At 43.6% G+C, this 13,938-nt stretch overlaps 1 protein-coding gene across 1 annotated transcript; it reads right to left on the bottom strand.

The window, feature by feature from the left end:
* Positions 1–1,050: 1,050 nt before the first annotated feature.
* LOC119230328 (phosphatidylinositol-glycan-specific phospholipase D-like) lies at positions 1,051–13,025 on the bottom strand (the record flags this gene model as incomplete). Its single annotated transcript, XM_037491367.1, has 11 exons — positions 12,843–13,025; positions 9,856–9,966; positions 8,952–9,026; positions 8,703–8,859; positions 7,641–7,782; positions 6,422–6,527; positions 6,241–6,334; positions 2,901–3,077; positions 2,388–2,548; positions 1,256–1,282; positions 1,051–1,146 (listed from the first exon to the last, which is right to left on the bottom strand). Coding segments are annotated over exons 1-11 (1,329 nt in total), but the record flags the coding sequence as incomplete, so codon positions are not given.
* Between the last annotated feature and the right edge of the window lie 913 nt (positions 13,026–13,938).

Here is a 13,938-nt window from a genome sequence, read left to right as displayed (position 1 = left end):
TTTTGTTTGTATTTAACCCAAAAGTTGTGCTGTGAGGCTTGGCCACTTGAACTGGTGACCAGTAGGGGACAATATCACCATAATTCTTATAAACCAAAACAGGGTCCACAACACTTCACATCTTACAAACCTTAATGTACAACATTACTTAGTGTTCACACTACTCTTTAGCATTTAATCTTATAGCATGTAATCTTTTAGCATTTAATCTTAATGATGTAATGATTTGCATTGTATTTAATTTCCCATGTGTCTAATTCATATACTATATATCTCTCAGCCTAGCACACATATGTCCTGAGATGAATGAATGGATCTGGCATAGTTTAGCAGTATAATTTAAAATAAAACCTTGATCTAGCAGATATTTGCAGTTACATAAAGAGATAGCTGCAAGAATGCTCAATAACATTATCTATAATAGTAAAAATTTGGAAATAAAAATATGGTCCATCCAGACAGTAAAAGAGTATGCAGCCATTAGAATCAGGTAGCAAATAGCTCTATAGGTACTTCTCTAGGAAGAGACATAATATAGTATATGATTATCAAACAATGAGAAGTGGAAATGTGTCTATGTATATGTCTCTAAGTCTGGAAGAAAACATCAACATACTAACTACAGTTACCTAGTGTGGCAGTAAATTTTCTAGGAAGGGCCAATATAATTTAGAGACTGTGGGACATTAGCAGCTAAACAGTGCTGTTATTGTAATAAAGTGGCAAGACTGTGTCCCAGTAAAACTTGATTTACGGACATTGGAATCCCAACTTCATGTCAATTTCATTTGTCATGAATTAGTCTTTTTTTCCCCAATTAAACATGTAACAGTGTTTCAGTTTCTGGGCTATACAAAAACAGGTGACCCAAGGGAGTTGGCCCCACACGTTGGGATAGGTCAGTCCAGCCCCCATTGTAGAGGATGAAACTGAAGGGGAAGTAGGGGAATTAAAAAAGTAATGAGTTATGTGAGAATGTTATTTTTATGTTTTATGTTCCTCTTCTTCAAAGAAGAAATGAACAAAATGAGATAATCCCAAAATACCAACCATAACAAATATCAAAGGAGTATAGTCTTGATACTTGGAACTCACCTTGTTCTTGGACCTCACAGTGATCATAGCGCTCCCAAACCTTGAGCTTGCCTGTAAGATAAGCCGTGTTATTTTTCTCACCTTAAAATAAGAGAAAGGCTTTGTTTTTTTTCCGGGGGTGGGTAATTTTTCTTTCACCATTCCTTCAGGCAATACTTACTTCAGGAGAAATCAATACATATTGGGCCTAAAAGAAAATAGTGAGAAAGGGAGGCTATTAAAATTGGTTTTAAAAAAAACCATCGTGATAGTAATATCATACCCTTACATTGACATTCCTACATTTCTAGTGTAGCCTTTAACGTTTGCATGCTCTTTGGCACCAAAAATTCCACTTGCAGGAATTTAGCTCAGAAAAGAATTCATTAGTCTAATAGTACTAATAGTCATTTAAAAAAAAAAAATGGTTAAACCATGTTTTATCTGTAAATAAAATAGTAAGCATCCAGAAATGTGTTGTAAAAAATACAAGCTGGCACAGAAAAATCCTACAGTAGTGATAAAATCAAATACACAGTTGCCTACAAAATCATCTGCGATAAGATGGTTGTTAACGTACACAGTGAACATCAGCAGCAACTCTTGGCTCGAGTGCCTGCTGGGCCATTTCCTAGCAATTTGATTTAAAACACCTTTTCTGATCTTCAAGTTCTCTATCTGTAAGTGGGCACAAGGCCCATTTGGTAGCTTCAGTGTGCTTAGCGTAGTGCTAGACAGAGGAAATGCACCAAAATGGTATCAAGGTCATAGCAAAATACTAGGCAATATATATCAAAGGCTAACATGCACCTCTGCTGAGTCAAGCTCTAGGTAGGTTTATTTGTGCTTTGTAAGAATTTTACAATAAACCTTTTTTAAAGAGGTGGGGTGGGGGCCTCGTGGAGGATTATGGGTGTGGTAGCATACATCTTAAGAGATGTGATCCTGTACCTCTGAATCATGTCCAATATTGCCTCAATAAAAAAATAATAATGGGTCAGTGTTTAATTCCAGGAAACCTGAGCATGGGAACAATGAAATAGGAAATCGGTACTCCAAGGGGTTGCAGCCAGATTCCTTCTGTGGTCTCTAACCAAGCACCAGAATGATACCAAGTCCAAGTAAACTTTAGCTCTAGGGAAGTGCTGCAAAATGCAAGTACCTGGGCCAGTGAACTACACGCAAGTGATTGTGCCCTTTAACAAACCAGGACCTCCCCATAAACATGGTAAATTACAGTGGATGTAACAAGGACTTGGCAAAAGGCCATCCGTTCCCAATAGGGTATAGACGTTTATATGAGAACACTTTACCTTTTCTTCTGGACATGGAGTAATCCATGATTTACATTTTCCTGTCACGTCACCTAAGGTGGTGTGTTTGCCATTGTATACATAAACACGGCCATCTTCTCCCCCAATCAGTCCGGAGGTCACATCTGCTATCCTCAGTGGGGCTGCCATGATGATTTCATCTGTAAACAAAACCCGCCAGAAGAAAGTTTCTTGTCATCCTTTCCATTGTTCCCCTACTGGAACCTCACCCAGCCTCCCAAATATTACTAATGTGCTCTTCAATTAGCCTACCCTAACTGTATCCCATCATAGTCAAAAGCTTGTGTCATGATTTATCACTAACGATTGACATGGGTGACTCATATTTACCACCCTCGAAGAACAACTCACTCTTGTACATCTGGCGCCAGTCTCACCTGACTCAATCTACCTAAAGGCCCTAGGGCCCTGGACTGTCAAGCACAAGGACAGAGCCTAGATGATCTGGTTAGGGGACCGGTCTGATGGGCAAATGCACTAATTCTTCCCTACCTAAGCCATCGTTATCCAGGTCACTAAGGTGCAGAACTCCACCAAACCGAGAAAAGCGGCGGTCTCCACTGAAAGTGCTGAGCAGAGAAGGCTGGGAGTCTGGTGTCAGTTCATACATCCGAGTAGTTCCGCCTTGGTGCAAGGTCATGGTCAGGAATGCCATTTTGGACACATCATCTGAAATAAAGCACAGTACAATTCCTGCTGCCATCCTGAGAGCAAAGCTAGGATGCAGAGCACTGAGTAAAATCTCAGCGCCACAAGGGACCCAAATCACTCAGTCATACCGGACAGACTATTTAGTGTCAGTCAACTCTTAACTGTCAGGAAGGTGAAACTATCTGGGACCCCAAGACCCAGACATTTGAGAAAGTTCAGTGATATCCCATCAGCCTTTTCAGTCTTCCACCTCCAACATATCCTCCACACAGCTCTTGTTTTACATCACAAAGCACCTATGTCACTCTCCTGACTTAGAGCCACTTGGCTGAAATCCAAACTCTTCAAGAATCTAACTCCTACTTGGGACTCTAGCATTCTTTGGGGCCACACCACCCTGGCTCATTGCAAATTTAAACCAAGTTTAATATTTCTTAAATCTAGGCCTTTGGAAATGATGTGCTCTCCGCCTGGAGTAGAGACCCCTCAATTTGAGACCCCAGAATTTGACGGAAGAGTCGCCTCTTCTGGAATCCTTTCCTCACCTCCCTGATCTAGAGTAGGTGCTGGTCCCTCCTGCACAGTCATCACCAGGGGGCAGCACCAGCTCCTGTGTCCCAGCCTCAGGCTGTCAGTTTACATGGTGTGTATTTCTGTCTGCAAAATGATACACAGATGCAAGTGTGTGAGGTGACATACACACACGTACATATAATCACATGTTTAACCAAAGTGCAGACTTTTGAAGATTAGGAAGTTCTATATTCTTTTTACATTGAGGCCATTTCTAACTTTTTGCTATTATAAATAATACCATGATAATTCTTCCCCAGTTTTAAATATTTTCTGAGAACAAGTCTTAGAGGTGGTCCACACAACATCCATGGGGACTGCCTTTTTTGAAAGGCTTTTGCCCTGTTTTCAAGCAGTATAATGGTCCATATCTCACTTCCGCCTTGCCACCTCTGAGTGTTTTTCATACTGTTAAGTATTTGACAGTTATTAATCAACACCCAAAAATTCCCACTAAATATTTGATTTGATTCTCAACTGCACACTGAAGCACTCTGCTGAACTCACAAGGACGCTGCAGCTACTTTGAACCTTTGAAGGTAGCACAATGACATCTGTCTGATGCTTCATCAACTACCCGGAGGCATTCACAGTGTCAACGCTAAAGCCTTACATTCCTTTTGATGACATCCTACCTTTGCAAAACTGGGGTTTCCATGGTTGTTAATGACAAAATGATGGCCCCAGGAGCAAAATCAGTGTGGAATGGAAACAAGATTAGTAGTGTCTGAAATGATTCCAGGGCCTCCCTGGTGCCATAAGGGGTTAAGACGCAACCTATGAAGCTTTCCGCAGCCACTGCAGCACATGTTCGATCCCTGGCCAGGGAGTGACCCACATGGCACAGCAGACCTCTCTTGACTTCCCTGCTGCTCCCCTCAGCAGTGTATTTCAGTCAGTCTGCCTGTTCTGTTCCCCACTCTGCCTCTGGTGAATCCTCTCACCCCCACACCTCTGGCCTGTACCCCAATTCTTGTATGCATAAATAAATAAATCTTTTAAAAAATGATTCCCGGGTTTCAGAAGTCGTCCAATGGCCAAAAGGAGCTAACTCGTGTGTGTGACATATGCAGTCACAGCAGGGGTGGGGTGTACACTTAGAGAGGTGCTGTGTTTGGCTTTAGCCTCCTGTCACCAATTTGAAAATCAGAATAATTTTATAGCAAAGGATTCTGCATTTTTATTTTGTTTTAGGGCCCATAGATTATGGTGAAAATGGGAAAATCTCAACAGATCAGATCGGTGGAGTATACCAGCGTCGATAACCTGGTTGTGATATTATAGTTTGCAAGACAGTGCTGGGGAAACTAGATAAAATGTAACTGGATCGCTCTACTTTTTTCCTGCAAGTGCATGTGAATTTATAATTTCCAAAAGTTTTATAATAGATATAGACATAGTCACCATTTTATTTTACAGACTATTTTAAAACAAAATTACAAAGATAGCAAGGAAGTGAGAAGCTCTAATTCACAGCATTCTGACAGAAAGACCAGTGAGACCAATAAAACCAGTAATGTGTGTTGCGAAAGCTGAGAAATCTCTACCTAGATTCTGTAAAGGAGAAAAGAAAAGGAGATGTTATCCCAAAACCAAGTCAGCCAACTCTTAGCGTTCTAATGCTGTGTCTTGTGTCACGCAATACAAATTATAGCTATTCCGTTGCACACACTTCTGCTTATCAATCATATCTTCCCCATAATGTATTATGCAAAACTTTCTGAAAAATAATCTGTCAATATGTAATAAGAGCCTTAAAAAGATTAGACCCTCTAGTCCAGGAAGTCTACCTCCAGGGATCAATCTAAAAAAACGATTCACAAAGGCCATCAGATTTATGCACCTGGACTTCAGTTACACCTTATCCTCCATGGTAAAAACCTGGAAAGTCTAGATTTCCAGCAATAAGATTATGTTAGCAAATGTTGGCATGCGCCTATGGAAATCTGATACATTTATCAGAAATCAGTTTTAGAAGAGTATTTAATGACATATTCACATACTATCTGGCTGGATAAGGGGTGATTTATATATATGTAAACTTCCTTGTATTTTCATAACAAACATAACTCTTGTAACCTTGGAGGAAATAGTTTAGTTAAACTCTCCCACACTAAATCAATCTTTCTTTTTGTGTAGAACTGGAGTATAGGTCAGAGGTGCAGGGGGGGTGTCAAAGGATTTATCAGAGACAGAGTGGGGAGCACAACAGGTAGATTGAATGAAAAACATTGCTAAGGAGAGCAGCTGGTGAGCAGGAGAGATCTGCTGCACGTATGTGGGTCAGCTCCCTGCCTGGGGATCGAACTCAGGCCATAGCAGTCATAGTGCTGAGACTTAACCCCTAGGCCACCAGGGAGGCCCCCCACACTAAATCTTTCATGTGTGATTTTCGACAATCTTTGAGGTGGGAATTATAATTTGTATCTTGCAGACGATGATACTAAGGTTCAGGGAGGTAAAGTAATTTTACCAAGGTCACGCAGCTTGCTATTAATGAGAAAAGAAAGCAGTCCAAACAGTTCTAACTCCAGATCTCATGACTTGCCCTCAATATAGTCAAGGAACCACATGACTAGAAAGAAATGCTTCATGTTTCATGACCTACCGTGAGTTGGGGCCCCAACCAGAAGCACTTGTCTCTGGGTTCCGTTCACCATCACGTAGCCACTTGACAGAGAAGTACCCAGCTTCCCCATTGCCTGTGAAACGCAGTCAATCAATAGAGCATAGCACTTAAGAAAGCTCCCTGTGACCTCCACTGTCCTGGGAGGGAGTGGCCCCCATACCTTGTCTCCAGAAATAGTAAACCGGCTTTGGCAGTTTGGTGGGAAATAGCCATAGACCCGTCCAAGACTCTGTTTCTCATCCTGAGTGCGGAACAAACTGCCCAAACTAGAAAGAAACACACTGGGCTTAGCTGCTGAGACAGAACTGGCTGGGTATTCAGGTGCAAGAAAAGGGCACATCTCCACCTCACCCATATACCCCTCCCGCACGCCTGGGGATGGGGTTGCTCTCAGAGTGAATCCCAACATCAAGATTCTCCAGACACAGAGTCCACCATCTTGCCTCTCAATTAACAGCAGAGCCTGGGATACCTACTCTTCTGGGCTGAATTTTTATCTCCCCCAAATTCATGTGCTGAAGTTCTAACACCCACTGCCCCAGAACGTGACCTATTTGGAGATGGGATCCTTAAAGAGGTAATTATATTAAAATGAGGTCATTAGGGTGGATCCTAATCCAATATGAGTGGTGTCCTTACAAGAAGCTATCAGGGATGGACACACAGAGAAGACGAAAAATAAGGACAGAGGGAGAAGCTGGCCATCTACAGGCCAAAAAGAGAGACCTTAGAAGAAAACAACCCTGCCCGTACCTCAATCTCCAATTTCCAGAACTTGAGAAAATTAATAGTTTAATTAAATTAATAGCGCTGATAGCACTGAAACAGTGCTATCCATATGGACAATTCCTATTGTTTAAGGCCCCTAATCTGCAGTACTTACATGGCAACACTGGCAAATTAATGCAACTATCTACCTCATTTTTAAGCTTCTAAGGGGGCCTCCTTGGTGGTGCAAGGGATTAAGTGTCGGCACTATGAAGCTATCCACAGCCACTGCACCACGAGTTTGATTCCCAACCAGGGAGGTGACCCACATGGCACAGCAGCCCTCTCCTGTCTCACCCGCTGCTCCCCTCAGCAGTGTATTTCAGTCAATCTGCCTGTTCTGCTCCCCACCCTGTCTCTGGTGAATCCTCTCACCCCCCGCACCTCTGGCCCATACCCCAGTTCTTGTATGCATAAATAAATCAATCTTTAAAAAAATAAAATAATAAACTTCTAAGAGGACGAACTTGCAACTTTTTCCCAGAACCTTAGCTTGTCCTTGATGGGTGACAATTTCTTCACCCCTCTTTCTGAACCCTACACTTAATGGGTTCCCACGGCAGCAGGTACCTACCCTTTGGGCTGCCTTGGATCCCAACATGTGCACTCACCTGCTGGCATTCTTCCAGGTCGGGCTCCCAACCAACAGCAAAGTTCTGTTGTTCACGCTGACCCCGTGAAGCGAGTATCCCAGCCAGGAGAAATCTTCCTCGCCTTTCACCATCCAGTTGGCCGCCTCCACGTTCAACTGTTCTACACAAAACAACCAGTCCCTTCTACTTTAGATGGGAGGGATGCTGAAGTGGCAAGAGTTATCTTTGGAGGCTAATGAGAAACAAATTCATTCTGCTGAGATTTTGCCAGAACTCATATGCCCCCATGCAGTTCCCATTCAGAAATGGATCTGCCACTTCATACAAGAAATAAGTTTGTAGAGCTCACTTCTGTGGTGCATAGAAGGCTACTTAAAAAGAGCCTCTCTCTGGTATAGCATAGAGTGTAACATGTTACTTCCCAACTTTTGGAATGCCAGCTCTTTTGTAAATTTTTCATGACATTTAAAAAAATGTATTGTTGGGCCTCCCTGATGACGCATAGCACCGTGCTATGGAGGGATCCGCGGCCTCTGCAGCACGAGTTCAATTCCTGGCCAGAGAGAAACCCACATGGTGGAAACAGATCTCTCCTGTCTTGCCCGCTGCTCCCCTCAGCAGAGTATTTCAGTCGGTCTGCCTGTTCTGTTCTCCACTCTGTCTCTGGTGAATCCTCTCACCACCACCACCCCTTCTCTGGCCTGCGCCCCAGCTTGTATATGCATAAATGTATAAATCTTTGAAAAAATGTATTGTTAATGCAAAATTTTTTTAAAAAGCGCCTTTGGACAGAGCACCACTGGGGTGCTTTTATTAGTGTTTCAATTCTTACACCGGGAAGCTATGAGAAGAATCCATTGGCCCTGGTAAATTTGGATCTAGAAGTTGGGTCCTTTTTTTGTAGCTTCAGGGAATCTATCCCTATCACTCACCATAACATCTGCAAAAGTAAAAGACTATTAAAAAAATGGAGGTGAAATGATATGGAAAGAGGAAGTAAAGACATAAATCATATAGAAAAGAAGTCATTCCAGGCATAGAGAACAGAAGGTAACCACCCATCCCTCCAGCCAGCACTACCTTTGTCAGTCCGTCTAGGGTCAGAATAAAATGCAGCCACAACTCCCTTCTGTTTCCCTCCACCTGGTGCAAAAGGGGAACCAATCACCAGATCAGGCTTGTTGTCCCCATTCATATCTGCAGCCAAGAGTGTCCAGCCCAAGTTACAGTAGACGTCCTTAAGAAGAAACCACATTTGACTCAGCCTTGGGGCCAGTTAAGATACAGTGAATGTTAGTTTTCTGCATCTGGCTACGGTGATAAACATACCTGACAAGAGATGGTGATGTTGGGGGAACTTGCCATTCTCCCTTGCTTGGAACCAAAGTAGATGTACACTGTACCCTAGGCAAGGACAAACCTCAGGAAAGTCAGATGGCTCATGACTTTAAATAGCAAGATAAAGAACCTTAAATTGCAAGACAAAGATGGCTAATGATAAATCACCATCAGAGCTCAGGGACTGACAGAAACCTGTTCTAATGGTTGCTGCTGAGCTAAAAAAAAAAAAAAATACTTTTTTAAAGCTTATCATTTCCATCAGACTATTAGAGACCCCAAAGTAGAAACTGTTATTTCTATCTTTGCCTCCACAGTGTCTTGCCCAGGATCTGACATCCATGACTGTTGACTGCATTTGCAGAATAACTTGTTCAGCTCCTCCCCCTTCAAGGCCCTGCTGGATTTCTGGCTTTTCCAGGAAACCTACCCCAGCCCAGCCCATCATTCCTCTGAATACCCTGTTAATACCATTCATTTGCCTTGGGACACGTGCTGTACTTTCATTCTGATTTATCAACCAGTTCCTATCTTATAACTTGCCTGTCTCTAGGCCTACCCATTACACAAGCAGTTATTTCCCATGCGGGGCTAAAGACTGGATATACAACAATAAATAAGACCAATCTGTGGCCTCCTGGAAAAGTACCTGATGGAACTGGAAAACCATGAGGCCAAATCAAAGCCAGGAAGGCAGGACCAGGTAACCCAAATTCATGTCAAGGACCCAAGGAGGTCCCTGAGGTCATCTACCCACAAATGTTCTGCCAGATAGTTGGCTGGCTGTATTTCTCCAGAGGTTCTACTCAGCACTGGCCTCCCCTCAGCAGCACCTCACCTCCCCCAGCTCTCCTCCCCCACCTCCCCAACTCCCCAACTCCATCAGCAGCCTTACCTTATATGTGAGCTCCTCCGAGCCCACTGAGGGGGCCCCCACCGCCAGGTCAGGCAGGCCGTCCTGGTTAAAATCTAACACGGCCAAAGCTGACCCAAATCGGCCTGAGGGCTGAAGAGGCACAAATTAATTTTTCCTGGGCTGAGGAAAATTAAAATTTGCAAAGAAGCCCCAATTCTCTGGCAGTAGAGAGGCCGGGGACCCCATCCAGCATGCAGAGGGACTGGGGCACAAAATTAGAACAGCATGTTACACACCCAGGAAGTGTCAGCTAGGTAGCTTGGCCCTCAGGATATTTTTGGCATGTCTGTGTTTTTAGGGGAAGATGAAGTACCAGAAAGAAGGTAGTCGAAGGTATTCTTCTAAGTCCTAGGTCTTTACAAAATGGGCTGGTGTGTACTCTATCCTACACAATGGCCAAACTGTTAACAGCAGCTAATATGTGTTGCGGACTCAGGGTGTTCACTGTCCATCCAGTAGCCACTAGCTAAAGGTAACAATTGCACTGACATTTAAAGTAACAAGAAACAGGGGCCTCCCTGTGGTGCAGGGGTTAAGTTTCAGCGTTATCCATATGGACAGCCACTGCAGCATGAGCTCAATCCCTGGCCAGGAGCTAACCCACACATAGCTCAGCAGACCTCTCCTGCCTCGCCCGCTGCTTCCCTCAGCAGTGTATTTCAGTAGGTCTGCCTGTTCTGCTCCCCACTCTGTCTCTGGTGAACCCTCTCACCTCCCTACACCTCTGGCCTACACCCCAGTTCTTATATGCATAAATAAATAAATTGAATCTTTAAAAAAAAAATAAGGTAATGGGAAACAAAACAAATTCAGCTCCTCAGTTGCACTAGCCATAGTTCAAATTCTCAAAAGTCAGTGCAGCTATTGGTTCACACACTGGACAGCCCAGCTGTAGATCATTTTCATCATTACAGAAAGTTCTATGGGACTGCAGTGCTGGAGACAACATTGTAAGCACTTTACATGGGTTAAGGTAAGGACTGTCGCTACCAGCCCCTTCATAGTTTGTAGATGGAAAACTCAATCCTGGAATGGTGTTCTTCCAAGATAGATTTTCTAGATCTTTCATCTCCGACTGTCTAGAGTCAGCTTAGACTCCAACGTAACTCATTTTTAGGTTCTCAAATTCTTTCACAACATACATACATATGAATAGTCTTGCACAAGGGGATATTTGCCACGTAATACACATGCCACAGGGCCAACATCTATTATTTATTGCCTAATATCTGTATACCTGAGAGCAATGGCATCTGTGGACACTGCCCTTTCAACAAGACTGGAACTTGATAAACAAGAGAGGATATCCAGAACACAAAGCACACTGGGGCAGGGTGGGAACAACAGGTCCCCTCTGTCAAGTCAGGATGGGTTCATTTCATCACTACCAGCTGCGCCACCAAGCCCTTCTGTTGATCCACCAGTCATTCCAAGGAAAACACCTAATGTTAAGATGGGCAAATGCTTGAGAGTTGCATCCTAATCCTTCAGTTTATAGGCAAGGACACAGAAAGGTAAACAGACAAGGGAAACAGTAGGGGATTCCCATCCCCTAGTACATGCTTTAATTAAAGCACCTTCCAAATTATCAAAGAGAGAAGAGGGCATGGAGCCTCCTCCATATCCTTGCTTCAAATATCTTAGAGTTTATCATCCATAGGGTGCAGCTGTCTCTCTTGTTCCCTGCCTACAGGAGCCCAAGGAATGTATTTTACACAACATTGATGGGACTAGCTTCATGAAGAAGTAGGAAGCAACAGGAATGAGTCACTCTATTTTGGAAGTTTCTCACATGGTTTCAGAAAACACTGTCCATGGGTGAGCATGTGAGCTCACACGCTGGCCAGACAACTTACTCACACCTTTCAGATTCAGGACTCCTGCTCTCAGAACCTAAACTAGATCACAAACCATTGTAGTTTTCATTTCGTAAAGGTTGTTCAGGCATGCCATCTTATTTTATCTTCACAGCATTAATGCTGCTATAACAAGAAGTTGAGTCAAGAACCCTCTCACCAAGAATGAGAGTTTCTTTTCTTGTCTTTGATATTCAGAGCATGTGGTGCCCCAAGGCCCTCACAGTCATCTGTGACTAGTAGCAGGGCTACCTGCCCGGGGTATTGCTCTTGTAAGGACTCATGTCAATGATGCTCTGGAGGAAAGCCACCCAGGGCCCACTGCTCCCAGCAAGAAGAGTTAATGCTCAGTCCCTGAGGAGTTTCCTGGTGATAAATAACTCCTTAAAGGAATGAAATCCAAGCAAAGTGATGGACCAATGTTGCTTTCTTCATTTTTGACAAGTCTACCGTAATTATGGAAGATATTAATATAGGAGACTCTGGTTAACAGGTAAATGGGAACGCTGAACTGTCTTTAAAAATTTCCCATGAATCTGAAAGTCTTACAAAATAGAACCTTTATATAAAAAGGGGAGGTTTGGTATTATCAAGAAATCATCCCCTAGGGCCTCCCTGGTGGCGCAAAGGGTTAAGCACCGCACTATGACGCAATCCACAGCCTCTGCAGCATGAGTTTGATCCTCGGACGGCCAGAGAGAAACCCACATGGTGAGGCAGACCTCTCCTGACTCGCCCGCTGCTCCCCTCAGCAGTGTATTTCAGTCAGTTCATCTGTTCTGCTCTCTACTCTGTCTCTGATGGATCCTCTCACCCCTCCCCTGCATCTCTGGCCTATACCCCAGCTCTTGTATACATAAATAAATAAATCCTTAAAAAAAAATCACCCTCTAATGGACTCTTCAAAGCAGTTCTAAATTGTATGTTGGTGAGACTCAGAGGAAGAGACAGACAGAGAGAAATGAAGCGAACATGTTTTGAAAACTGAAAAGTGCTATTTCTTACTATCATTATTCTTGTTAGGGGTAATTTGTCCTGGAGAATTTTCCAGGTAATGTGGGCAGAGGCTTACTGACACTAAAGGGGGAAAGCCTAACATTAGTGTCATACCTGGAAACCCTCCAGGATCTCGTGGGCCTCCATGTCCAGGTCCACGTCGATGGGGGGCAGGCCCAGGTCATTGCCATAGATGAGGTACACACGACCAACCTGGATGTGGCCAGGGTGGCTGTAGCCCGGGGCACCCACCACCAAGTCACCATAGCCATCCTGGTTGAGGTCAGCTGAGGCCATTGCCCTGTAGGGGAAATGAGGAAACCCACCACAGTGACGATGAGAACTCTGGGTAAAACTGTCTCCTGCATCTTCCTTTTCTAGAATCTAACATTTTGACTTCCTCTCAGTGGTTCTTCCATCTGCATAACAGCTGAAAATATGAGATCAATATTGTTTATGTAATTCACAGTCTTGCTCTCCAAGAAATTTAAAAAATCAAGCTGAACAAGTTAAGGCTCTGGGCTTTTCTGGATCATATAACCTGAGTAGCTGAAAAAGCATGCGCACAAGGCATCCTGGCACATATGAAAGCCCAGAGCAGCAGCAAAATCCTGGGCTGACCTGGTAACCAGAAAAGTCGTCTTTGCCAACCCCCTGCAGCTCATGGCACATGTCCATTTCTAATCTGCTCAACTCGTTTTAATTTGCAACCTGACCAACAAAGGCAAGCTTGAGTTAAATACAGCATTTTATTTCTACCATAGCTATATAGGGTGCCTTTCATTGGGCAAAAAATTAAATACTTGACATATTTAGCAGATCTTTCTAAAGGTGATTCCATGATCTACTAGTTATAGAGATCAACAAAATGAGACAGAGCTTGAAATGTCTCTGTTAAGGGTGGAGAAACCAAAGTCACTTATTTATTCTAGTGCGGCAGGCTGCGCCTCCCATGCTGTCTCTTCACAAGGTCCGGGGTAATTTGTCTCCCGGGAGTCGGGGGAGACTCCCGAGAAGCGGGGAGTTCCTGTGCTCCCCCGAAGAGGGAAAGTTGTACTTCCCAGAAGAAGGAAGTTCTTGCACTTCCCAAAGAAGATCTGAACTAGGGAGTCTCCATGGCAATGCCTGCTAATGCTCTCCTCTTTGTTCTTAGTTAATGCTGAAGTAAGTCAGTTACAAATTGGCCTGTGAAAACCTAATTCGGACTCAG

This window comes from Talpa occidentalis, unplaced genomic scaffold (assembly GCF_014898055.3).
Source record: "Talpa occidentalis isolate TD23 unplaced genomic scaffold, MPIMG_talOcc4v2.1 talOcc4.650, whole genome shotgun sequence".
NCBI lineage: Eukaryota > Metazoa > Chordata > Mammalia > Eulipotyphla > Talpidae > Talpa > Talpa occidentalis.
Note: the sequence above shows the minus strand (reverse complement) of the source record. Positions and strands in the feature narration are given on the sequence as shown.